The sequence below is a fragment of the Leiobunum rupestre genome, chromosome 5 (genome assembly GCF_980474605.1).
Source record: "Leiobunum rupestre chromosome 5, qqLeiRupe1.1.hap1, whole genome shotgun sequence".
NCBI classification, from domain to species: Eukaryota; Metazoa; Arthropoda; class Arachnida; order Opiliones; family Sclerosomatidae; genus Leiobunum; species Leiobunum rupestre.
In genome coordinates this window covers 21,480,501-21,505,740 of record NC_143388.1, presented here as the reverse complement: position 1 = coordinate 21,505,740, position 25,240 = coordinate 21,480,501, and the positions used below count along the sequence as shown (strand labels likewise).

Sequence of the window (25,240 nt, the reverse complement as noted above, 5' to 3'; positions counted from 1 at the left end):
AGTCGGCAAGTGGTCCAAAATGAATGTAAGGGATCAAAAACGTTTAAGGCTTTTAGAGTCGTCATTTGGACCAGGACCCAAAAGCGACTAAAAGCAAAGCCCGACCATAAATAGACTTTTTGTGACTAGCAGGTTGTAGCCGAAAACATGGCACCATTCCTTTCATTGCTGATCCAATAATTAGTGCTCTCATTAGTCTAGAATACTTCTAGATTCAACTATAAATCTAAAGAGGGTGATAGTGTAATGAAAACCATTTAAAGTAGGTTAAATATCTGTTATAGTTTTCCCTATTGGGTGAAATTTCGCGTATCGGCCTTTTTAATAAATTCACAGTGTTTAATTTGAAATGTTTTTTTTATTTTTAGATGAACATGCTACTCAAACGTTTTTTGAGTTTTATAGAATTCTCAAAAATGTAAAGTTAATTCATTCCAAGACAAAAACCCCCCTTTTCTATCTTTTTGGAATTTTGTCATCAATAACTGAAGAATCTAAAGAAGTTATCAATAATTTCTTACAGGTATGAATGAAGTTTTTATTTTAAGGAAAAGTCCAGGTTGGGTAAAACTTGGGTCTATTTGAAAGATCATGTTTAAATATACTCAAAAATATCAGTCGTAAAATTATATATTTTTTTAATGACGATAAATTAATTTTTAAACGAGCCAAATTTACTCGCCCAGCAAGCTGCCATTTTGTTTCGCGGTGACGTTTTAGGACTTAAATCACGCGCTGTTCGCGCTATAACAGGGATTAACAGCGCTCTGTTCCCTGCGCGCGCTTGCTCCGCGTGCGGTCTGCGGAGGGAAGGCGAAAGAAAATGGCAGATCGCTTGGCGGGTAAATTTCGCTCGTTTAAAAATTAATTTATCGTCATTAGAAAAAGATACAATTTTACGACTGATATTTTTGAGTATATTTAAACATGATCTTTCAAATAGACCCAAGTTTTACTTTTTCTTTAATATAACAATATTTAACAATAGTAACTCTGGCATCTTTAAGTATTTCGTAAAGTGATAGAAAATTATGGATTGGTCATTGGCCATTTGATTATTTTCATGTATGATTGACAATTTAGCAGGTGAAATCAGGGAATGTTTCCTGAATTCTGCTAGGCGTCTATATTGTTTGAAGTTCAAAGATTATGTACATCTATCTAGATTTCCTTTCCAGATTTTCATGCTCAGGGATCCATAATTAAACTTAGGAATAATTATTATGATCGATATGCATCTCAATTATCTAGCAGACCTTTTTTAAATATCAATCATAGGTTTAGTATTTTACACATTTTATTGGTTAAAAATAAAATAATTCGAAGCCATAAACAACGGTTATAAAATGGAAGGCTAAACCCTTCCTGAAAGTCTTATTTTATTTAAAATATTGATTAAAACCTGAAACTACTTACATTTCTTCAAATAATGTAGTAAAACAATTGTTGAGAAATGAACATGTATTTTTTCCGTGCTATTGCATTTGCCAAGTCTTAATGTTTTGACGCTTTTGTCTGATATCTACAATGCAGCAGGATTAGTTGTCCTGGTCGCCAGTGGAATGCTTTAGTTGTAACTTGTATATAAGAAGATGTAAGCAGGGTTCATAGAGTGAGATGTGGCAGTAGTGAAAGATAGCAATGAGAAGTTAATTTAAGGGTACTCTACTACTCTAACGATAAGCTAGAGTAACAGCTCCTTTCAGTGATCTGGTTATGGCATAGTGGCTAGCTAGTGATTCAGTTGGGGATTGGTTTTGATTAATGTAATCTTTAAAAATTATTTTAGTTTAAGTTAATGATGAAGCTTAGGCATTGTGTAGTCGCATCACGACTGGGGGCAATGATGAAAGCTATGGGAACAGCAATGAGGTCACTCTTGGGTTAGTGTTCTACGTCACATCATTTGAATTTGTATATTAAATTAAAAAATTTAGTCCTATTTGGCTTTTGTTTGTTTCTTTTTGGAAATGGACCATAAAGTTCTTAAAGCCAAATTTCTTAATTTAAATTGATTTACCTGTAGTTAATTTAACTCACAATAGGGAAATATAATTTTTCTTTTAATGAAGTTAAAAAAAAATATTTTAATAAGTATATCGGGCTATAATATTTTTGTGGTGTTTCCCTATATTTCTCAAAATTCTTCCAGGCAGAACCTGTTTTAAGCGATTCAATGCAAATATCACCTCAACTTTATTTTTGGGGAAATATACCGGCCTTACATATGTAAGTTATTCTTTTTTTTATAAAATTCTGCCGTATTATTCCACAATTTACATTTGCATCAGCTTGCCCATGAAAGAATGGCTTTGCTAGAAATCAACTTCGCAAATAGTGAAAAGCTTACATGTACAAGGGTTGTCTAGCCTTCGATAGTAGCAATAAAGGTTTATTTCTAAGTCCATATATCTTTTTTTCCGAGTTTGTATTCTTTTAACAACTTGCACACACTGCAAATGCCTCAAATTGAAATAAAATGAAGTTTATCAAAAATGTTAACAGTATATAAAATTTTATTCTTCACAAAAACCAATTTTTGTTTTGTTTTATTCATTATTTTGATATCGACACTATAAAACCAATCTTTCCAATCCAACATTCTGACTGATTCTATCCATAACAAAAACTACCTTATCTCATCAACTCCACCACTCCACATTGCTTCAAACTCAACAATTTCTAAAATATAAAGCGGTTAGTTTTACAAGTCACAAAGTATTGTTCTCTGAAATTAATTTGACCAGTTAAATTTAATTTGAATAAAAATAATGAAGTGAGTTATTAATGAGAATAATCAAGTTCTGTCGCATGTAATACAAAGATGGAATTGTGCGGCATATAGCTTTGGCATTAGTATTTACGATATTATGTACTGGCACCTCATTACTGATCTTTGTTGTAGTTACCTGTTAAGTTTTCTCTCATTTTGTTTAGCATTTACACCATTGGAGTTGTGATAGCAGTATACTTAGCTACGAATAGAGAGGCAACCCAATGAATAGAAACATCCTTGATTGTCTTACTTGCAATATTACTCTCCTGAATCATGATGGACAAAAGCCAATGTGCTTGTTTGGAGATTTTAACGCGTATATCTGGGAGCTGGACCAACGAAATAAAACGGCCGGTGCTCTTCTACAAGATTGTTCGGTCTCTCAGAACCTCCAAATAATTAACTTAAATACCGAGGTATGCGAAGGTATATAAACTCATTAGGGACAAGGTATCTGTTGAAGATAACGATTAAAGACTTTTCTGTTTATAAAAAAAATCATCCATGTTACGATGTTTTTTCTCAAGAATATGTCTGATAAGAATCTGCTTTGTTTTTTATTGTGTATTATATATACTCGCCTGCAACTGACTTAAGCAGTTTACTTCGAGAAGTTGATTGGGTCAGTAAACTGGAGAATTTGGAAACGACAAATCGTCGACATGCTCACGACCCGAGATGTCTTCGACATAGTCACTAGCGAATGCGTTGCACCGACAGAACCGTCTGCAACTGCATGTGGTCAGAATTTATATACCGGTGCTCCAAGCGAATCAAAAAGCCCACTACACCGGTGGTCTCATCAGAATGCCCTACGCCAGTGTCCACAAGCCCGGACAGGTGAGAAATCCTGCATGGGTAGTAGTACCCTACTACTGATGGTCACACCCTCGACCCAAGCCACTCGTCCAGACAAAAGGCGAAGCAATGGGGTGAACAAGTTCCATTTCGCGCACAGCTGTGAGATAGAGAGTGGATGCTAAAGCAACTCCAGCCGACACCCTACCTACGTAGGTAAAGAGAGAGCTCCTAACGGAGAACGACGGGAACAGAGCGGTCCACATAACCCGGCCCAGCTGGCATCGTATGTCCCGGTGGGCTCCAAAAGGCCGGGAACAGGACCACCGTGCCCTCATACGGAGGCCCGCCGCCCCACAGCAAGCTACCCAATCCGCCGAGGCGGCCAGTTTGCCTGGACCCTCTCCATTAGCCTGAAACGAAGCTCAGTTTCCAGCTGCTACCTGACCGAAGTCGGAGGTGGAGATAGGACCATTTGATCAGAGCTAACATCTCCCAGAGCGCCACCGCCTTTATGGGTTACAAGAGCCGGACCCCGACTCTCCGGTAAAGCCACCAGTTATGGCACACCCTGACCCATTAAAGGATCGTCTGCAACTGCAGCAGAATCGGCAATGATCTCATATGCTCCAGCAAGAAGAAGTTTCACGTAGATTTCAGTGTTGCCCGAACACTCATCTGGTCAACGCTGACCAACAAGGTCCGCAACATGATCTCGAACTGTGAGGAGCCTAAGGAGATGTGGGATAAATTGCTCGACATATTTGAGCAGAAATCGTCAAACAGGCTACGGAAACTCTTAACCCAGCTGATGCGTACTACAAAGGACCCAGAGCTCGATATGGCCTCGTATCTAAAGTCCATGCAGGCGTTGTGGTCCGATATACTTACGATGCAAAGAAAGTAAAAGATGTATCCTTCGATGAGTCGATCCTCATATCTTGTATATTTGAATCGCTGCCTCAAGATGAGTTTCGGGAGTTGGGAATGCCGTGGGACACCCTAGCCGAAGATAGGCTGACGGTCACTGAACTGGAGAGACTGCTGATCGGTCGTGCTACCCGAGATGGCAACGCCATTGAAGAGTCATCCGGACTATTTACTAAACAACGTACCAAAGACGTCGGCCACCGAGAGGGACAATAAAAGGAGGAACCGACGCAACGGTCCAAAATGCTTCAATTGCTCTAAGACTGTCTGAGCCCAAAGAAGGCATCGAAGAATGAAGATGACGGAGAATGCAGCAGAAAAAGCAGCAGCATCAGTGACGGTGGTCACTTTGCGGCAAATGGATTGGTTGCCCGCTCAACGTCGGAAAATGCTTGGTATTTTGACTCCGGGGCGACACAGCATATCACCAACGATGTGACGAAGTACTTAAGGTTCTAGAATTTTGATACGCTAGCGAATGTCCAGGTTGGATATAGAGCTGTGATGACTGCAGATGGAGAAGGCGACCTGGCCGTACTATCCCGCGTCGGGAAGCAAAGACGGCGAGATGTCATTCACAATGTCTGGCACATAAAAGGTTTCGCGATGTTGCATGCCAATCAAGATCTCCCACCGAAGTAATTGGCTGAAGCGGTGAATAACACAACGTACATCCTAAACCGCACGGCACCATACGAGCTATGGACTGGGAAGCCGAATCCGTCCATCAAGCATCTCAAAATCTTTGGAAAAGAATGTTACGTACATATTCCAAAGGTGGAGAAAGAAATTTGGAAAGAAGGCGTACAAAGTAGAACTCGTTGGATGTCTAGTTCAATTCTGAGAGACGCGTCATGGACTCCTGGTTTCCTGGTTTAGCAGGAGATTATGGTTTTTATAAATTAATTACTTTCATATTTTATTTATTGTTCGAGTCATTTCATCACTCTGCTGTTTATTGAGATTAAAAACTTCAATAGTATATCAACCGTGATTGATTACGTCTTGGGAAACCAGGCCTTTCTGCTAAAAGGAGCCCATTATACGATATATGGAGAGCGTACAGGATGCCTGTTCGACGTTTGTTGAAAGAGACGCCAAGATTAATTAATTTGGCTTTAAGAACTTTATGGTCCATTTCCAAAAAGAAACAAACAAAAGCCAAATAGGACTAAATTTTTTAATTTAATATACAAATTCAAATGATGTGACGCAGAACACTAACCCAAGAGTGACCTCATTGCTGTTCCCATAGATTACAAATGGAGCCGTACTTACTCCAACTGTCACTCGGGCTCTCTCCTTTTTCTCGCGAGATGGCTCTTGCACTTGCTGCGGGATCGATCGTAATTATATCCAACACGTTATCATGGAATGCGAAACCTTTAGTGAGCAAACTGCATTGTTCAACAGGCTTGATTCCATCAAAGGCAGCCTCCCTGAACGTTTGGGATTGCTTGTATAATACATTGTGTTTAAATGCTAAAATTTACTCACATTATATAGAACACCTAGCTCATGCTGAAAATAGATGCGGTGTGATTTACAATACCTAGATTGTAACATACACCTAGAGTATGACCATTACTTTTCAAAATTTATTTCACACTATTCGAATATTTATGTATTGTCATTATGAAATATTTTGTACTTAACAAGAAAACAGCATAATACACATTTAAGTTGATAAAAGTAATTATAAATAACATTTGTAAAAAATGTCTCAATAGAAATGTTAAATATGATGCACTTTTTGATATGGTTTACATTGTCGAGCCAAAATAGAGACAAAATATTGATCACAATATTTAGGATACAATTTTGTTAAATAATTTTTTTATTTATCACTTTAGGGCTTTTGAGAAACCTGAGTATATCAACCAAATGAATGATCACCATCTTCTTCCAGTTATGAAGCACATACTAACTCCGATGAAAAGCTTCTATAAACTCAATGCCAATCATTTAGAAATTTAGGATATCAGTCATTTTCATTTATGCCAATCATAACTTTTCATTAATATTTTTAGAACTTTATGAAGTACTTTTGCTTGTTTCATATACATTTACCTTTTAAATATAAATTTGTGCCAAGTTTAATTCTCAGCTAGATACATTTTTATTTTGTGTTGAAATTTACATATTTTTAAGCTGAACATCTAAATATTTTTATTTTTTTTTAATATCATTACTGTACATTTAAACGTTTAAAATTGTGTAGGTATAAGTTTGTTTTTGAAATTTTTACAGTAAATGTTAGAAATATGCAATACAATAAGGATTTTATATGCTCCTTTTTAAACTATTTTTGTAAAACCATTTTAACAATGTTATAAGAAGATTGAAACACGCAATATCCCAACTTAAAAGTACAAATTTTGTAGTTTGTAATTGGATTTTAAAAAGTTTTCACTTTTATCATGAATAAATATGCTTTAAAATTGGTTGGCTCGATAGTAATCACAGTTGTGAAGGACAAGAGAGTACAATTCCTTGTCATCAAGTGAAGTTATTTAAATAAGATAACCCGTCACACTGATGCAAGTTTAGCTGACAATGTTTGAAAAGTACACCAGTTAACAACAGTGGTTGGGAGTTTAAATAAAATTATACTTCAACGAGAAAGTCAAGATAAAGGGCTAAACGCTCCATCGCTCCTTAAAAAGAAAGAGAGATTTCATAGACAGTTCTGACCGTCATTGGAACCAGTTCTGAACGAGAAGGTTGAACATCAATTCTTTATCCCTTTAAACGACCTTTTCACTCAATAAACACTGCGTTTGGGGCTCGAGGGGTGAAACATAGGCTTAAACCCGCACATTCTAAACATTCGCTCTACGAAAGTGTCGAAGATTAAAACTAATGATTTTTTAAAGTCTTATATTTATATACAGGGTATTTTATTTGCTCGAAAAAGTGATTTATTTCTAAAACTATGTTTTCTAGAAAGTTGAAATTTGTACTGTGCATTATATGTGCCGGTGGACACTTTCTACCAAAATTGCATCTGAATCGAAAAATATTTTCACGTTTTTTGAAAATTTAAATTTTAACCGCTAGGTGCTATAAGAAAATTGTCAATGAGAAAATTGTAGAGCGTCACCGAAAACGTACAAATAGCGTTGGCATGAAAAAAATAGAAGTCTTTTTCACTGACAAAATACGACTTGAAAAAGTGACAAGTTGGGCAAGCTAAAATAACTTTATGAAAGTCAGAAATTAGTTAATCTGGTGTTTAATGCAAATGAGCACATGAAAATATTTATGTTAACCTTAAATTTGTTACATATTTAGAATTAAACAAAAAAAATAACTTCTAGGAACTATAGATGGCGACAAAACCCGTTAACATTTATTATTTTAAATGGCTTGGTGAGATGTTTAGATATTTCTCAATTTCTGTGAAAACTTCTTTGGTGAATATCTTTTGAACCAATGCGGCGATTTGAATAATTCCAACACTTTCCAAATATAAATCAACCCCGGAGAACACGAAAATCGGGTATTAAATGACCTGAGATCAAAAATAAAAAAGTTGACCACCCCTCTTTTAGACCAAAATAGGCCAAATTATAAGTCTATCCTGAAAATGATTTTTGCCAATTTGTAGCTAAACATTTTATTAATATATTACCGATGTCCGCTTTGACTTGATGCAACTATACAAGAAATGACGGGCGAAAATGTTCGAAATCTCCCACGGGCAAAGACTTTTTGAACAGAGTGTACACACGTAGTTCGTCGATAGTCCGAGATCGTCGCTTGCACCTCTGACGCTTGCTCAAAATAGGCTAGAACGATGTCTTCCATGTTGATGTTTTGACGACCTGCTCCACGAAATCTGGGATTGACGTTTCCGTAAGTCTGAAAGTCACGAACAGCTCCAAAAACGGTGTTGTGGCTTGGTCTTATATCTGGATATCGAACGGTGAACAATTCACTAACCCTATGCGTGTAACGATTGGCTTCACCATAAAATAACTCGACCTTAAAAGCACGCTGATCACGAGAATAATTTAGTGGCATGTTGATTAAACTCAATAAACGTTAGAGAATGCTTGAAAACAAAAGATTTCAAATTAAATACTAATTGAAAACTTGGCCTTTGTGCGTAGTTCGTCTACTGATACAGCTTGTTTTTTCATCAGCTCATATCTTCGTGAAAAAGTGTTATTTTCCAATGAAATCAATTTCTTTCAACATTTTCGACAGCACTCTATATTTATATATTTGAAACGTTTATATATTTTTTACAAAAATCCGAAATTATTTCCGAATTTTCTGAAATCTAGGATTTAAAGCCATCCTACACTAGAAATATACCCTGAAAATTTCGGAACTCTATCTCTTGCAGTTTCTGAAAATATGCCCATTCGGAAAAATTCAAAACACCCTGTATACTAATAACTATCAATAATAATAATCAGCCCTAAATAATCTATAACCAGTTCACTAAATTTCGTCCGTTTCGTTCTGTATAGTGTTTTGCTTCTGAATATGTCGTACTAATAAATTAATCAGTTCATAGTAATTTACTACTTGCTTGGTTAATTCCTCATATTTCAAGTTGAAGCTCAACTTTAACAGAATGAGTCCCCGCCGGAACGCAATCTAGCCCTTTCGCAGTCTTTTGAAAATTTCGGCCAATCTTTTTCTGAGAATGAGCTTGAGTATGTCTGTTCTGAATTCGACAGTATCAACAGAAACTTTTAAACCCTCTCCCTCATTTTTATTATTCATACTAATGATATTTTACCTCGATAAACTTAAAACGTACGTTCATTAGGATAATCTCGTCGAAATAAATTTCAAAAGAAATTAAGAATTTTCTTTTATCTTGTAATGACCCTAGTTCAAAGTTTGCCCTGTATTTTTTTATAAAAATCAATATAAATATCAAGATAATTTATCATGGTTTGCGGATGAGGTTATTGCTGGCTAATCCAAAATTAGGAACTCACTGAAATTTGTATTTATTTGCCGGCTGTTTTACACCATTTAATTGCGAAATCAAACTATTTATATAAACATTTTGGAAATATTCAGATCTACTAAGCCAATAAATAGTTGAAACTATTAATTAATAATAATAACTGACTTTAAAATATGCGTTTATTTCGTGAGCGTATTAGAATGAAACTATTTCGTGATGTTTTTTTCTAATTTTGAAATTATAACGGTATTTAATGCACCACAATTAGTTTCAGCAGTCTATACTATAATGTTGAAGCATGGACGAATTACTTTTGGGATATTCTACATACCACCTAGACACTTTAACAAAGACTTAACCTGTGAATTGCGTAGACAAGTGGACTGTTCGTCATAAGCCAAACACAGAACTTGTTTTAATGGGAGATACAAACTGATCTATCTGCCAATCCTAAATCCTCAAAAACAAGCAACTTGTGACGTCGTATACCAGAAACACGTTGGTTACTAAGACACTTATTGACCATTCTATACCAATATCCGAGAAAGATTGTCAAATGTCAGTGTTCTCCCAATAAGTTTCACTGACCATGAATTAATTACAGTGATCAAAATGAAATAATGGATAGATTTATCCAATGTATTCGATACGGCCCAACGTGCACTCCTTATTCAAGCTCTGAAAGGGGCAGGTATTGATGGTACGATCTTAAACTAGCTAACATCATAACTTATAGATCGCAAGTAAGTGGTTTTCCACAATGGACATGACTCCCTTTCTCGGAGATTAGAACATGGCGTCCTTTAGGGCAGCATACTGGCTCCACTGCTGTTTAACGTCTATACATCCGATTTATATCAAAGACTTCAAAACTCGCAGGCAAATGAATACGCTGATGATGACGCTAAATTGTCACTGCTAGTCCTTACCTTAAAACTCTGACAGGATATGCGGAAAATGGTCTGACCAGACTACAGACTAAACGATAGTCTAGTCTCTAAAGCTGCGTTCAGACTATGTGAAAATATTACGTTTGCGTCGATCGTGTCGGTTCTTTCGATTTCTTACACCGTTCAGACTTCTCAACAGAGACTTTAAATTTTCGCGCGTGTCGTTTACATTTTTTCATTTCGTTCCGCTCAAAAGTTCATAGCAGGCATATAGCCTTATGCCTCATCAGCGCTGACTCTAGGTAAAGGCGACCTTTAGAACCATCGAAATACTATAACCAATCAGAGGTGGATAAAAAATTATTTCAATTTTTCCACCGTTATTACTGAGCTCTGATTGGATGAACAATCACTTTTTATGTTAATCTCCGTGCAAGGTTGGTTCCTTTCTGAACAGTGAAATGAACGAACCGACGCGACCAACATAACCGAAACGACACGACCGATGCTAACGTAATATTTTCACATAGTCTGAACGCTGCTTAAGGATCTCTGTTTAAAAAGGGACAAGACCAAATTCATGATATTATCCCCAATCGCTTAATGGCAGATGCCACTAGCATCATTAATACTATTTATCATGGAATTATAAATAGGACTGATTCATTTCAATATCTCGGCATGTGGTTTGAAGATAATTTAAATTGGACCAAACATATTGAATCTTTTGTGAAAAAGGCAACGAGTAGAATTTGGCTCTTTAGATCTATACAAAACGATATCATCCTAACAACAAAATCTGATTTAGTCAAAGTCCAAAAATTTATAAATGCTACCTCCAAATTAATCGCAAAAACGACCAAATATTTTTATCTAACGAAGGCCACGAAAATTGCCCCCATAAATTCCGTCTACAATCTTTTAATCTTCATGCGCAAAATTAAAAACAAAATATTCAAGACTGGTTTCTAAAGTCTCCACATAAGTTCTTCACCAGAGGGGCCAAAGACCATTTTTACCTAGACAACTCGTACTCTAACTTTGTATCTGAAAGTGGAAAGAACAGTGGCGCCCAGTTATGGACTGATCTCCCTAAGAACCTTCAATTTGAAAAAGGAGCATCTAAATTCAAAACTGAAACTATGAAATAACTCATAACGACCAAAGTACAGAAGATGCCAAATATATTAGAGTGGTTTATGTTTAAGAGACTAGACGTTTCAAGCTGACTAACGATATTTAATTTGAAAGTCTTCTTGGTGGTATTTGGTAAAAATTCGCCAATAAAGAGCAATGTTAAAGAAACGGAGGATTCCTTCCTAGTTAATTACTCTGCAACGACAGAGATTTTGAACATGCTTAACATCTCCGATAAAAACACGTTCAATTTCAGAGCGCATGCTTGTCTGTGTACCAACGAAAATCCATCAAGCATTCTTTTGGTGTTCTAGAGCAAATACGTAAAGCTTTCGGTAGGAACTCTATAGACACTATAAGGTATTTTATAGGAACTCTATAGCTATTTATAGCCGAATTCTATTAAATGCTGTAAACATATTTTTACTCCAATACGTTTAGAAAAATTACCCATCATTCTTCTTTAAAATAAAAGTTATATAGATATTTATAAACAATACTATTAAATGCTCTAAAAGTATTCTAAAGCAAATACCTTTAGAAAATGACCCGTGATTCTAAAGACAATCTTTAAAGTGCCCCACAGGACTTCTGAAGATATTCTATAGATATTTATGACGGAAATATATTTATTGTTCTTAAGATATTCTAAAGCAAATAACTTTAGAAAAATAAACATGATTCTAAAGGTTGTCTATACATTTTCTAATGATATTCTATAGAATGTCTCGAAAGAAATACCAATAAAAACTTTTTTGTACGGGTTAAGGGTCTAATATTTCCACATCTCTTTACAACAATTAACAAGTTGGCAAGCCAAAATATACCTCTCCTCGGAGGAGTTTTTAATTTTCAATGAAGTGTAACTATAACCGTGGTTCAGCGGTAGAACGCTCACCTGTCGTACAGGAGGGCTCGGGTTCGAATCTCAGCCTATGAAAATATTATATACCACCCAATGGCAAAAAGAGGGCGTTTTTGGAAAAACCTTTTCCCTGATTCTAAGAAACTGCGTACGCAGCGATTACACTTTGATCCGAAAATGCGAACGCGTTCGCAGCTCAGACAGACAGACCCACAGACAGACACGGTGGTTGTATAACCCCTCCTAGGGTACAAAGTCCCGTCGGAGAGGTAAAAACGACGAATTGTTTCACAATGACTGTAAAGTAGTCTCGAAATATGAATTTCGTGAACCAACACCCTCCAGTAAATCCAACCCGTACCAGTAAACAGGATGGAACTAATTCCTAAAGCTAGTCACGAATCATGTAGTTTTTATTTAATACTCATAAAAGTAAGCCACATTTATTTGCGACCCCATAAATTAGATGACATTGAAGCAAACGGTTATTAGATGCTGACCATGGAAAACGAACTGAAGAAAAGACCAACATGAACCATCGGTTTAGTTTTACTGGTGTATTAGATTTTTGCATGAGTTATATAATTAGGTTAATTATTTAAGACTAACCGACAATTTGAAAATAAAGACGTGAGGTGCGAGACGTACACGTGACAACAAAAATAGAATACAAACACGCGACAACAAGGGGGAGGGACTACAAAAGCTAAAAATTATTGTCATAAAAGAGGAATGTTCGCAATACGTTTGATGAACAATTAAAGGGGAAAAAACGACGAAAGAAAAACGAGGGGCGAGGGAAAAACACGAAGTCGGGATGACCGCAAAAGAAAACAACAACTCCCCCCAAAAAACGAACCAACCTAGCTTAAAACTAATTTAAAGTTTAACCCCGACGGAAACTCCGTGGCTAAATTAAAGATTAGGCGGTTTTCCTCAGTGCGGCAGCCTTTCGTGGGAAGATTAGTAGTTTTCATGGCGCGTTCGACGTTGCTCGGCTGGCGTCTTTTTCGAACGTGGACGGTTGTTTGGTTGTCGGGTAGGGGTTTGTTCCCTCGCCCTCGTTTTTCTTTGTCGTTTTTCCCCCTTTAATTGTTCATCAAACTTATTGCGAACATTCCTCTTTTATGACAGTCCTTTTTAGCTTTTGTAGTTTTATTCCCCCTTGTTGTCGCGTGTTCACGACTCGCGCCTCGCGTCTTTATTTTCAAATTGTTGGTTAGCCTTAATTAATTTTTTCGCCTCGAAGGCCTATCGGCTGAAGTACCGCACATTTTCCCCTATTAAAGCTTAGTTTCCCCCCCCCCTTCTTTGGTCTCATTACTTGTTCGCGTTCTTACTGTAAACTCTCTTGACCATTGGTGGTTCTCGTGTTTTACTTTATAAAAATAACTATTTATAATCCATCATGATTAAAAAAAACATCAAAGACTAATTAACATCCTATACTACAAGTATCAAATGTTTATGCAGGGCTGCTCAAAATAGAGGAAACGCTTCAAGCAGAAGACAAAACAGTTTATCCAAACGAATTATAATTTGAATTTTCAAATTAAAGTTATAAGGAAGTAAGCAATGGCCTTATTTTGATTAAATTTTCAATTAATTACATAATATTTAAAAACGGTAATGTCCGGGCTTTAATAACTATTTGTTACGACGAAAAAATTTACTACTATTTCAGTTTCGTGCACCTTGCATTCCACAGCTTAAAGGGACTAGAAAGTGGAACGCGGGAGAAGGTTACGGAAAATTTTGAAATTGAATCATCAAACCAGTCACGTGGTACTAGGGTAAAATAGGTGATGGTCGGAAAAAGAAATCCTTTAGTCGGTCCGACATTAAAGCTAGGTTAAAAATAGGGTGGTAATTTTGGAAATCTGGCCTAATCGTAGACCAAGTGAAATAAGCTCTCAAACTACAGGTCTTGGTTTTAAAACCTTCACTTCCGACAATGGCGAGCGTATCTTTTCAGAGAGTGTTAGAAAATTGGGGGGTTTTCTGAAATTTTTCTTGTCGCTTAAATCGTCCCAGGCGGTTGACACTGAAAACCGGCGAGGGAGAAATCGAAAACTTTGCGTCTCGAATGCACCTTTCATTCTGAAAAATTGGTTATTTGACCGTATATTGGAGACGACCGGGAGGTGCGGAGTATTAAACGGAGCTACGGTTGAGGGGGATTTTGGGATTTGAGGCGACATATGTGTACTGGTTAGACGTTTTTTGGTACTCGAGCTTTATTAAGTTGTGGTTTGAATAAAGGTTTGGAACCCAGGGGTTAAGTCATTGGTACGATCTTTTAGAAGTGAAATAATGTTCCGCCTAAAACCTCATTTGAGTTTCTAACTCTGAAAACTTGTGCTATAAATCCCATTCCAGGCTCTAGTTGGATAAAAAGCTACGCCTGCATGGATACTATGCGCACCTGACTAAAACGTCGCCCTTGTGTGGCAAAGACAAAAGAGAAAGTACAGATGTAGCAACTTAAACCGGAAACTATTAAAATGAAGATGATTAAAAGGGTTTGACGACACTTAGGCCAGGAATAGTATTCCTCGCCTAAGTGTCGTCAATATTTAAGGTATTTAAAGATATTCCTGGAATACCTTTAAATATTCTTTATCAAGTTTTATCTAAAAATAAACGTAATTACATAATTTTCATACTTTGAGAAAATAAAATGTAAGCAGCGAAAAGGTGAGAGGAAACCGTAATTTCTTGAAATAACACAGTACTCCAGCAAGTATGAGAAACACACTCCTTTATGCGTCATCATGTCTATGTTTAGGTTTCTCCCATTTTCCATACCATTCCTTCAAAGTGCCGAGAATATACTCCCCGCACAGAGTTGGAGGGAGTTGTGAAAAATCGACAGTGCCGTCTTACATGGGGAAATGGCGCAAAACCCTGGGGCTTTACAAATATAGGGGAACCTTTCAGAGATGAGATCCACAATATTAATAGAAGGTAAAATTTATCTACCAAATAAGGTAATCTTCACGAATATTTTATACTTTAATAAACATTATGTTTCAATTTGATACCACCAAGCATTCTTTAGTGAGGTTAGTGCATAATTTGTTTAACCTAATAATATTAAATACTAAAATTTATTTAATGAAAAGTAAATTCATTACGATTAATCATACAATGAAATAACTCAAAACATCTTTTTAAAATCTCAAATTTATTTTCGAAATGCCTTCTTTGCGATTTTCAATACATGATTATTTTTTCAGTTCATCTAACACGAATATTACATAGGTAGCTGCAATGGAATACAAGCTAATTATAAAAACTTTATTAACTGTTACACATTTCCACAGAATTATCTGAGTAGCAGATATCGCAGACCTCAATTTAAAGGTCAAGTACCTGACGTAGTTATTTTCCGTATCATCTTCGAGGTCATTCACTAACCTTTGATGAACTGCTGAAATTAAACCTCGTTGAGAGTCAAAGATTTCCGCGATTGAAAAAGACACTAAAAGTGATGAGCCAACGTTCACAATAAACTGGACAGCAAAAAATGATGACTGCTCTGCATCGTCTGCCAAAAGAAAGCATTTCCTGAGGGTCAGGTCACTGTACTTTAATAATCAGGGTACATTTAATAATTTTAATCACGATTGAATAATTTCAAAGATTTAATTGGTTCAATCAAAAGTGACATAATTACCAAAAGTGTGTCAATCGGACCTATTTCGTAATGAATGTTACGAGCGAAATACAAGTTGGGAGGGGAGAAGAGAAAGTATGCCTTGGGGAGGGAAGGAAGTTAAAACGAACAAATAACGCCTCGTAGTGAGGAACGGAGGAACTAAGTAGCACTGGGCAAAGTTAGTGTACTTTTTGTTTTTTCGTCTACTTACGATATAATACCATAAACTAGAAAAAGATCCAGAAAGACGTCCATAAATAGTATTTTATGTGGTCGATCTCTAGTCGAGCATTCATTAAATCTTTAGCATACGAGAGTATAGGGATTGTCACACTTTTGGTAATTATGTCACTTTTGGTTCAATATAGATTTAATCATGATAGAGTTTCTTCGCAAACTTGAGGCGAGGTTGTGCTTGTGAAGTATTTTGAGTAAATTATTAAAATTTTGATTTAATAATTTCAAAGAATTGGCACCAGACCCTCGCTACTCGAGTAAATTAAGATGAATTAGCCTTTCTATAAAGTCATAATGCTTGCCAAACTTGTTTTAATGTATCGCTTTCGTCACGAGATATATAGGAGTTCAGTTCAGTTTTGAAGGTTAGATCTTCATAAAAAGGGCGACTCGTCGAATTTTAAATCGTATCTTGTTCAACTTGTTAAAATGTTTAATATTTTAGCGTAAAAGGTTCGCGTTTTTTTTTATTTTAGGGGGCACGCGTGAAATCGCTCGAGCCCATTTACGCTAAAATATCAAGACGCGCGTGGAACTTTTTAACAAGTTGAATAAGACATAAAATTAATAAAGCTTATGCGTCTATAGGCTATAATAGTGAAACGTTACTTTTACGTCACGAGTGACGCGCCTGATACATTTAAACAAGAAGGCCAATGTTACTTTATAGAAAGGCCTATTTTGCTTTTATAAACTAAGAATTTCCAGGAAAGAAAATTTTTAATTAGTTTAAATTTTTTATATTACTCAATGATGTCTAAACGCTGGTGCATGGGTTATTTGTGATCCGCGCTGAGTTTAAAATGAAACAGTAGTAATTGGTTGCCGAAGCACATTTGTGGGCCGCCGTCATTTTTCTGACCGCCTGCTGTTTACTTAGCCAAAATGTACTTTACCTCTATATACAAATTTTTCTATAATTTTGTAGAATTTTGGCGAACTTCTTTGTTTATTTGCTTCTTTTTTTGCTACGATGCCTATTTGAGCTAGCACACTAACGCCATCAATCTCCAAATGTCGTTTTTTGGGGAAAACAGGTTCAGAGAGTGGAAAGAATAACTGATTTTTAAAACAGAAACCAGAAAATCGGCTCAACCAATTTGTCAGCAGAAAGCGTTTTCTGAAGGTCTGTGATTGTTTTGCTAACTAAAAACTGACTTTGATCATAAAAACGTATTGCCCACCACTGGGCTAGTCGCTCGTATTTTGCATAACACATGCTTCATGTCAATGCCCGAACCCAGGTGCCATCACCTTCTGTTAGCCCATGGAAATACACTTATATTCAAAAGATCATAAAAAAAAACAAGCATACCTTTCAGATAATTGATTATCTTCGGAAAATCTACCAAAAATGAGGTCATCCAGTCAACCAACCAGAAAAAATACCATGGACCAATAACCAAGTTTAACCGGGCGATGGCCTCCAAAATTTCAGTATGCTTAGTAGCCAAGTTTTCTCCCTTTGGAGGTTTTCTTTGGTTCACCGCTATTATCAGTTCTTCCATTTTCTTTACTAAAGAACCACTTTCTGACACAGCAAATATGTACAAGAAACTAGTAATGCTGGTGGCACAGTAAAATATTGTTAGATCCACCAAGCTCACGGTTATCCCCAAAATTTTGTTTGATTTCAGAATTGTGGAATTATAAAGATATAATTCGACGTATATTTTGTAGTCAAAAAGTCTGAAAATCCAAATGAAGTTGATAACTATATGGTACGTGAAATAAATCCAAGTAAAGATGAGCAATAATTGGACTTTGCAATTATTTGATTTGGTTTCTGGAATATAATTAAACGTAAATGGCAACAGTACATATGCAGCTATAAATTATAACAAATTATAGCTTTAGACAATTTTTCAAAAAACTAAATTTAAAGAAATGTGAATCCTTTTTCAACCAAAAAGGAAGAGACAAACGACAAACTACCCTTAACCTTACCCTAAAACTACGCGAAAAAAAGGTTGAAAGGCTTACAAACAAATGTCGTCAAGCTTAAATAAACCTAATATTAACCTTAGCTAAATCACAGATCACCTAAGCCAAGAAGGACATGCTTCAACTCGAAATAAGGTGTCTTAAACGTGATGCGGTGTTTTACAGCAAACAGAAAATAACACGTGCAAATTCTTTATTTTACGAAATAGAATTTAATAAAGCGAGCTTCTACAATTTCTTTACTGTCGCGGGTGCTTATCTTGGTACCTTTAAAATGGTCTCTATTTGCCTTGAGATGGCGCCCTCTTAAAAATGTCGTATTACATACGAGACATAAAATGAAATACTATCAGTGATACATGTATCTCTTGCGGTAGGTGGTCTGTGCCTAAATGAACCAAAACGCTGCGAAAAACCTAAAGAAATCAACTGATTTGCAAATTTCATGGACGAGCGAAAAGAAACAAGATTTCTTATTACGCAGTCATTGAAAAAAGAAACAGTTACTAACAGAATAGACTAACTATAGACCCGCTGTTGCTTAGATATACTCACACCTTAAGTCAGGAATAATGTAATTTTCGTATTGAAATTTCCAACTTAAGATATCACCTCTTTGAAGGTTTATTATATCTATTTTTTATTTAAAGATTTTAGTATATTTCAGAGATAAACATTTTTAAGTTTGATAGTCCATTTCTTCAACCCCGCCTCAGAAAATAATGGAAAATTCTCGGGACCTGACCAAATTAATTTAAATTATTTACGTACCAGAATTTTTATTTATTTTTAAAGCATGAATACTTCTTGTACTGCTATATATACGTTTACTTTTGAATAAACAAAACTGTAAAGACAAGAGGTTCACGATGCATCGTACCACTGCTGATATGTTAAAAAATATTTCCTTCCAGTTCTTTGTCTGCCAAGCGTGACACGCTGTACTCATTAGAAGGTGACACAAACAGCAGTGTGTAAGTACAATTATAAGGCATCTTCTGTTAAATAGTATTTGCCAGCTTTTCAAGAGCTTAAACGGTTTATTATTCGTTATTACGCCAAAATACAAGAGCGTTTGAAAAATAGTTTTTGAATCACCAAAATCCACAGGAGCGTAGCTATTCATGACGATTTGTTTTAAACCGAATCAATTATATAGCGGTGTATAAATATACCCTTTTAAAGTTTGTAACTTTCAGAGATAATAATAGCTTTTTTGGAAGGAGTAACGACTTAGCCCGGTTGATGGCCCAAAATTTCTATTGTTACAACGAAGTCATTGGTTTTTTTTTGTATTTCCTCGAGAATTTTACCACCTGCCTTTTCAATTTCAACGTACGTTTAAGTATTCATGAATGTGAGATTAAACAAGTTCCCTTAAGGAAATTTAGGTTTTTGAGATGGAAGAACGAGAAAAACTACTTCAAAATATTGATATATTTATAATCATTTGTATTTTGCATTAGATTTAATTGGTGCTCAGCTCATCACTAGCTCAAATGAAATCTCACGCTTTGTTTTGTTTTTAGACAATTAAAACAAAAGACAAAAGACTGATAAGCTTTCGGTAGGCAGTACATTATCTTTGCTTTCAGTTACATAAAGACAAGCACAATTTAATATACAGATATTGTTAATGAAATATCAAAACATTGAGATCTCAATATTTAATTGATTACAAAAGCTTACTTTAAGAATTTTACCAACAAATGAGAACCGTTCTCACTCATATCGAGGGGCTGATCACTATCCGTAATTAAAATGAAAACTTAATCGATTAAAGACTCTGCAATACCAAAGGCTGTACTCGCTGTAATCGGTGTACAGAATTTAAAGAAATGGTTAATCCCTCGACTCATATTTAAAATCTTGCCAAATCTTCTTTCTTACCTTTTCCAAACGAACTAATTACAATCATTGTTAAGTAAGTGAAAATAGCAGTAATGGCGGAGATCACGTTTTGGCTAGAAGCAAATTCTATACTGCAATTGTTTGATACTAGAATTATTGGAAAATAAACGCTCAGCGGTCAGGCGGTGTTTGGGTCGTTTGGCGTAGGATCCTCCTAGCTCAATTAAAATATGATTCAAACTAAAAACTAATATTTGTCATTAGCGAACGCTAATACATAAAGTTGTTCAGTAGAATTTGAAAAAATTAATTAAGCCACACTGAGTGAAATCTCTGTACTTTTTACAGAAATATTTTATAATATTGAAATGTATTGAACTTATCCGTCTTTTTCTTTTTTCGTGTAAAACTGTAAAGTCGTATTTACTTTACAACATAAAACCCCTGTATATTTTACATTATGAACTGATATAGTTACGAATAACTGAAGAAATAACAGAACTTCTTCTGTTATCTTAAAAATACGATTATTTCTACAAATTTTACTGAAATCGGGGACTGGGGAAATTTTTATTCTTCTAATATTATCTGTAAAAAATACCTCGGCACTTTCTTTAGTCAAAACATTTTTCTGTAAATGTAGCGGAATATTTTAAAAGATTATCTGTAATTTTTACTAGCCACTGTATTAATTAGAGTTATACTTCTTTAAGTTGACATGTTTCAGTAAATTTTACGAAATTAATTTAAGTGCAGCCAGTCAGGCTAACTTGATAAGGCTATTGCTTTTGATCTCAAGAATAAAAAGGTATTGATGTTTTTATTGATTCCAAATGATAAAAGAAAAGCTCTTTTCAGAGAGCCTCTTTTAGCAAATCGTGTTGCAACATTTGAAGTAAAATGCATATTGCAATAATAATTATAGGCTCAGTCATCTCACATTGCTACAGGAGATATGGGGAAACAAAACCTTGACCTTTGATCATAAATAAAATTATTTATAATGCATAACGGTCATGTTTAAACAATAGTTTTACAACGGAAAAGAGTAATAGACTATTGTCGTGTCTGAAAACCCAAAAACTATTTAGTTCTACTGAAAGTCTAAGTCATTTATTGAATGTAAAAGCTATTAAAGAAGAATTTGATTAGCGTGATGGTAATAGATGGAAAATTTAGGTGGGTACTTAGTTCGGAATATTTTTAGTTGTAAATACCTCCATCTGCCTTAATACCCGATAACTAATTGTCTGGGGAAATTGCAGACGACCCTCGGATTTAAATGTTTTAGACAAAAACTTTCAGCTGTTTTTACAGAAAGACCTTAGGAAAAGCCGATAGCTTTCACACATTTATTTGAAAACTCGATCGTTAGGCGGTGATACTTGTAACCAAAATTTAAACTATGCCACTAGCCTTTAGCTGCCTAGTTTGGTAGCTAGACACAGAAACAAAACAACACCGATTAGTAATTGGGATATTGACTTTAGTCAATGTCATTTAGAAAACATGGTGGAAACAAATTATAAAATTTTATTAATTTAAAAAAATGCCAATACAACACATAAAGACCACCAATATCGGTATCAATTTAAGATCACGGTCACATAGATACACAAGGTTTCACATAGGTGTTGTCTATTTTCGTTGCCATGGTAACGAAATTATGTCTGCCAAACACCGTAAGCTACATCGAAATCCACGTTCGAGGGGGTATCACTCGTAAATTCTTCGCACCCCTGATTACTGATTTCTCATATATTGATTTTTCAAAAACGAATGTGTAGTTTAGACCGCAATTCGTCACCAAAGTTCCTGTTGAGAATCGACAGTAAATTTTCAATCCTCCACTTTTTTTCCATTTCTTAGATCCTCCACCCTGTATAGATAACCAAGTCTATACCTCAGCACAGGAGATTCCCCCTTCAATGCAAAAACTCTGATTCCGAGAAGACTGGATGCACTAAATGACTATTATCCAACCTTGCACAGATAACAATATCATATGCTACCTTAAATCCAAAACCCGCTATCCCAAAATAAAATTTTGGAAATGATTGAAATATTAAAAATATAACTTTGATACTATATTGGTACTATTTTATAATTTACTATTAATTTAATGTTAAATGCTCCGTCAAAAACGGGGAGAATGCAAACTTCCTTAAGTTGATTTACTTGGTTTTGGATATAAAGTCTCGAAGATTTCTTTTCCGTGTGCTACTTTAAAAATTAAGAAATATTTAATTATTATTTATTGTATATATTAAAAAAAATAAATTACAAATCTCTTGAAAGATAATGCGCACTGAAAAACGTCTTCGAAATAAATAATATTGCAAATAAATAAATTTATACAAACAAAAGAAAGAAATATTTGAAGTAACGAGTAGCTCAATGTATGAACGACGAAGTAATTATAATATATTGGTTGAAAATTAATCATATACTTCTACCAATATTACTATTATATAGATATTGTATCTTAACAATTATCAAACTATTCCACATTCTTTGATTTTTTTGCTGAATCCGTGGATTATCTTCTGCGACACATTTCACTTCTCTGATGTCCAAAGCACGAATAGTTTTTCGTTACTTATAATAGGTGATTCTATAAAATAGAGATAGGGGGTTTACTGGGGTATACGTGGTTTACATACAGAAATCTATGGGGGCTGCCATTGCGAGTATGTAGTTTTTACAGGCGCCTTCTCGTGGGTGAAATATAAACTATTTCGTAATTTTAAAATGTGGTTTGTCGTTTGAAATCGTTTATGGTACTCGGATCGTGCTTTTTTTTGGCCCTTAAAATTGAAAGTTTATATTTTTAAATACATTTATATAAGAAAATGAGCAGTTGGGGTAGAACATGTGCTGTCCTTGGATGTAAAAATAGTGATAGAGATCTAAGGGAGTGGAAGACCCAGATTTGTCAAATACATTCTGAACCTGACCAAGGGCTCACATTATAACATAAAGATTGCCCTTGCCATGTTCCATTTTCTCTTCATGGATTCCCCAAAAATGACACTTTAAGATGACACTTGTGATCCTTGACAATTTCTATTTGATGTTTTGAAAAATCCATTTCAACAAATGCTTGAGGTTCGATTTTTCTTTTCGTAACTGAATTCCATTGGTTTGGTCCATCCGTGCATGAGGGACCTTTTTGCAGTTCTGTATTCCAAAATTCCACTTTGAACCTTAATGCCGACACATGGCTACATACTCGGGCTTTTCCAGCCATACACGAGCAAAACGCAGTTAAAATTGTCCCATCAGATTTCGAAACAAAGCAGGCATTATGATCTTTCTTGGTTAACTTTTGGGATGGGGTAACATCTCCCTTTAAAGCAATTAAATTGTCACCAACATACGCTAACATTAATTTCCCCACCCATCCACTTTCTAGGTAATTGTTAGCTTGCAAGCTTTTCCTTGCTTCCGCTGGTTGATTATCACATGCAGGGCTATTAATAACATAATTAGAGATTTTTTCTTTAGTAATTTTTGGCCAGTTTTCCACACTATCAACCCATTCATCCTTCGGAATCTGTTCTGGATTTTTGAATGATAAATCTCCTGGAAAAAAATGCCAATAAGCCTTGGTGCTCTAATTGGTTTAATAGTTTAAAAGATGTACACTTTACCTATAGTTAAAATATTGTATTCCATTTGAAAAACAAAGCTTGCTACATATTAAACTTATTATTTACCATGGTGAATATTAGTAGAAATTATGTTTAATTCAGAGAAAACGGCATGGTATTAGAAGATAAAACTTATTTTATACAAGACGTTTCGAGCCGAGGCTCTTCTTCTTAAAACTAACGAACGACTGAAGAAGAGCCTCGGCTCGAAACGTCTTGTATAAAATAAGTTTTATCTTCTAATACCATGCCGTTTTCTCTGAATTAAACATAATTTCTACTAAAGCTTGCTACCTTTTTTCCACAAGAAATATATGCTCATTAGTTACTTTTACACACTAATTTCAAAATTTACAGGAGATATTTGCTAAATTTATAAAAATCACATTACGCAGAGAGTCGCCATATTTATTGGAAGTTCACGTTTTTTTTAATAGATGGCGCAGGTAAAAAACTACACAATTTTAAAAGTGGGCGGTAACCTCGTAAACCGCGTATATGTTGCCCGGGACGTTTTTCTGTCAAGAAAGAGAGTGCATGGTTTCAGTAAGATAAGAATTTCGAAGCGCATGAGAGAGAGAGAGAGAGAGTGATCGACCTAGGCACTATTTACTTTTATTTACATAATATTAATACAATATTTTAAAGAAAATGACGTAACTTCGATACGTTGGCTTTTGTTGAACAATTATGTTTAATAATTGAGCTTTCCTTAAATATTGGTGGTACAATATCCAGTTGCTTTGAGCAATTTCCATTGGTTGTTTCACAGTGGCGTAGCTAGGGGGACGGTGGGGGTGGCCCACCCCGATCGTAAAAAAAAACCTACACAAACTAGAGACTAGTAAGTAGCACACTATGATATCCGCTCCGGGTGTCACCTCATGCTATGATATCCGCTCCGGGTGTCACTTCATGCTATGATATCCGCCCCGGGTGTCACCCATGCTAGCTACGCCACTGGTTTCACCTTCTTATTTATAGTCTTCTTCGCTTTTTTACTAAACAAATTATTTCCAAAATGAAAATAATTTTTTGTTATACGTATTTATTTCAAACATTTACTTACCCTTTCCAAGATTTTCCATCTTAAAAATAACAAACAAGAAAAGCACACGAATTACTAATCGTAGCTTGAACCACCTGTGCTTTAAAAAAATATCTCCACGCTCAGGTGCTCTTCTAATATCGTAAGCAGTGACGTTGGACGCAACATAAGAACAAGTCGATCAAGCCAATGTAGCGGGTAACGTTTGTACGTTAGCCTGTTTGACAGCATGTTCCGATCAAAAATTCCAATTCTTGAACACGTAAGACAGCATACCAACTCTCCAGCTGCTCTCCTAAAACAACTAAATGACATCAGGAAGAATGACGCAGCCTTTCGAAAAAGTCCCTTGTCCCGAATGTCAAAACAAGCTGTGTATCAGTGGGAAAGACGAATTCTCAGGGAGCTACAGAATGAATCGGGATCGTCGAAGTAATTTCTTGGACTTTTTATGTATTTTTGGTTAAATCTTTGTTTCCTTGCCCTCTCTAAATTTAATTTCGGTTCTCGATTTGTT

At 35.5% G+C, this 25,240-nt stretch overlaps 1 protein-coding gene and 1 long non-coding RNA gene across 2 annotated transcripts in view; one reads left to right on the top strand and one right to left on the bottom strand.

Moving 5' to 3' along the window:
* Positions 1–6,799, top strand: part of LOC149943794 (DNA (cytosine-5)-methyltransferase 3A-like) — a 59,392-nt gene extending 52,593 nt beyond the window's left edge. Inside the window, exons 17-19 of the mRNA XM_090175089.1 lie at positions 369–523; positions 2,153–2,229; positions 6,358–6,799. Coding sequence (XP_090031215.1) covers positions 369–523; positions 2,153–2,229; positions 6,358–6,481 — 356 coding nt within the window. The 3' untranslated portion in view covers positions 6,482–6,799. The remainder of the gene's footprint in view (positions 1–368; positions 524–2,152; positions 2,230–6,357) is intronic.
* LOC149943787 (uncharacterized) overlaps positions 1–25,240 on the bottom strand; it is a 413,771-nt gene that overhangs the window by 155,360 nt on the left and 233,171 nt on the right. The gene's annotated exons all lie outside the window — the stretch shown is intronic.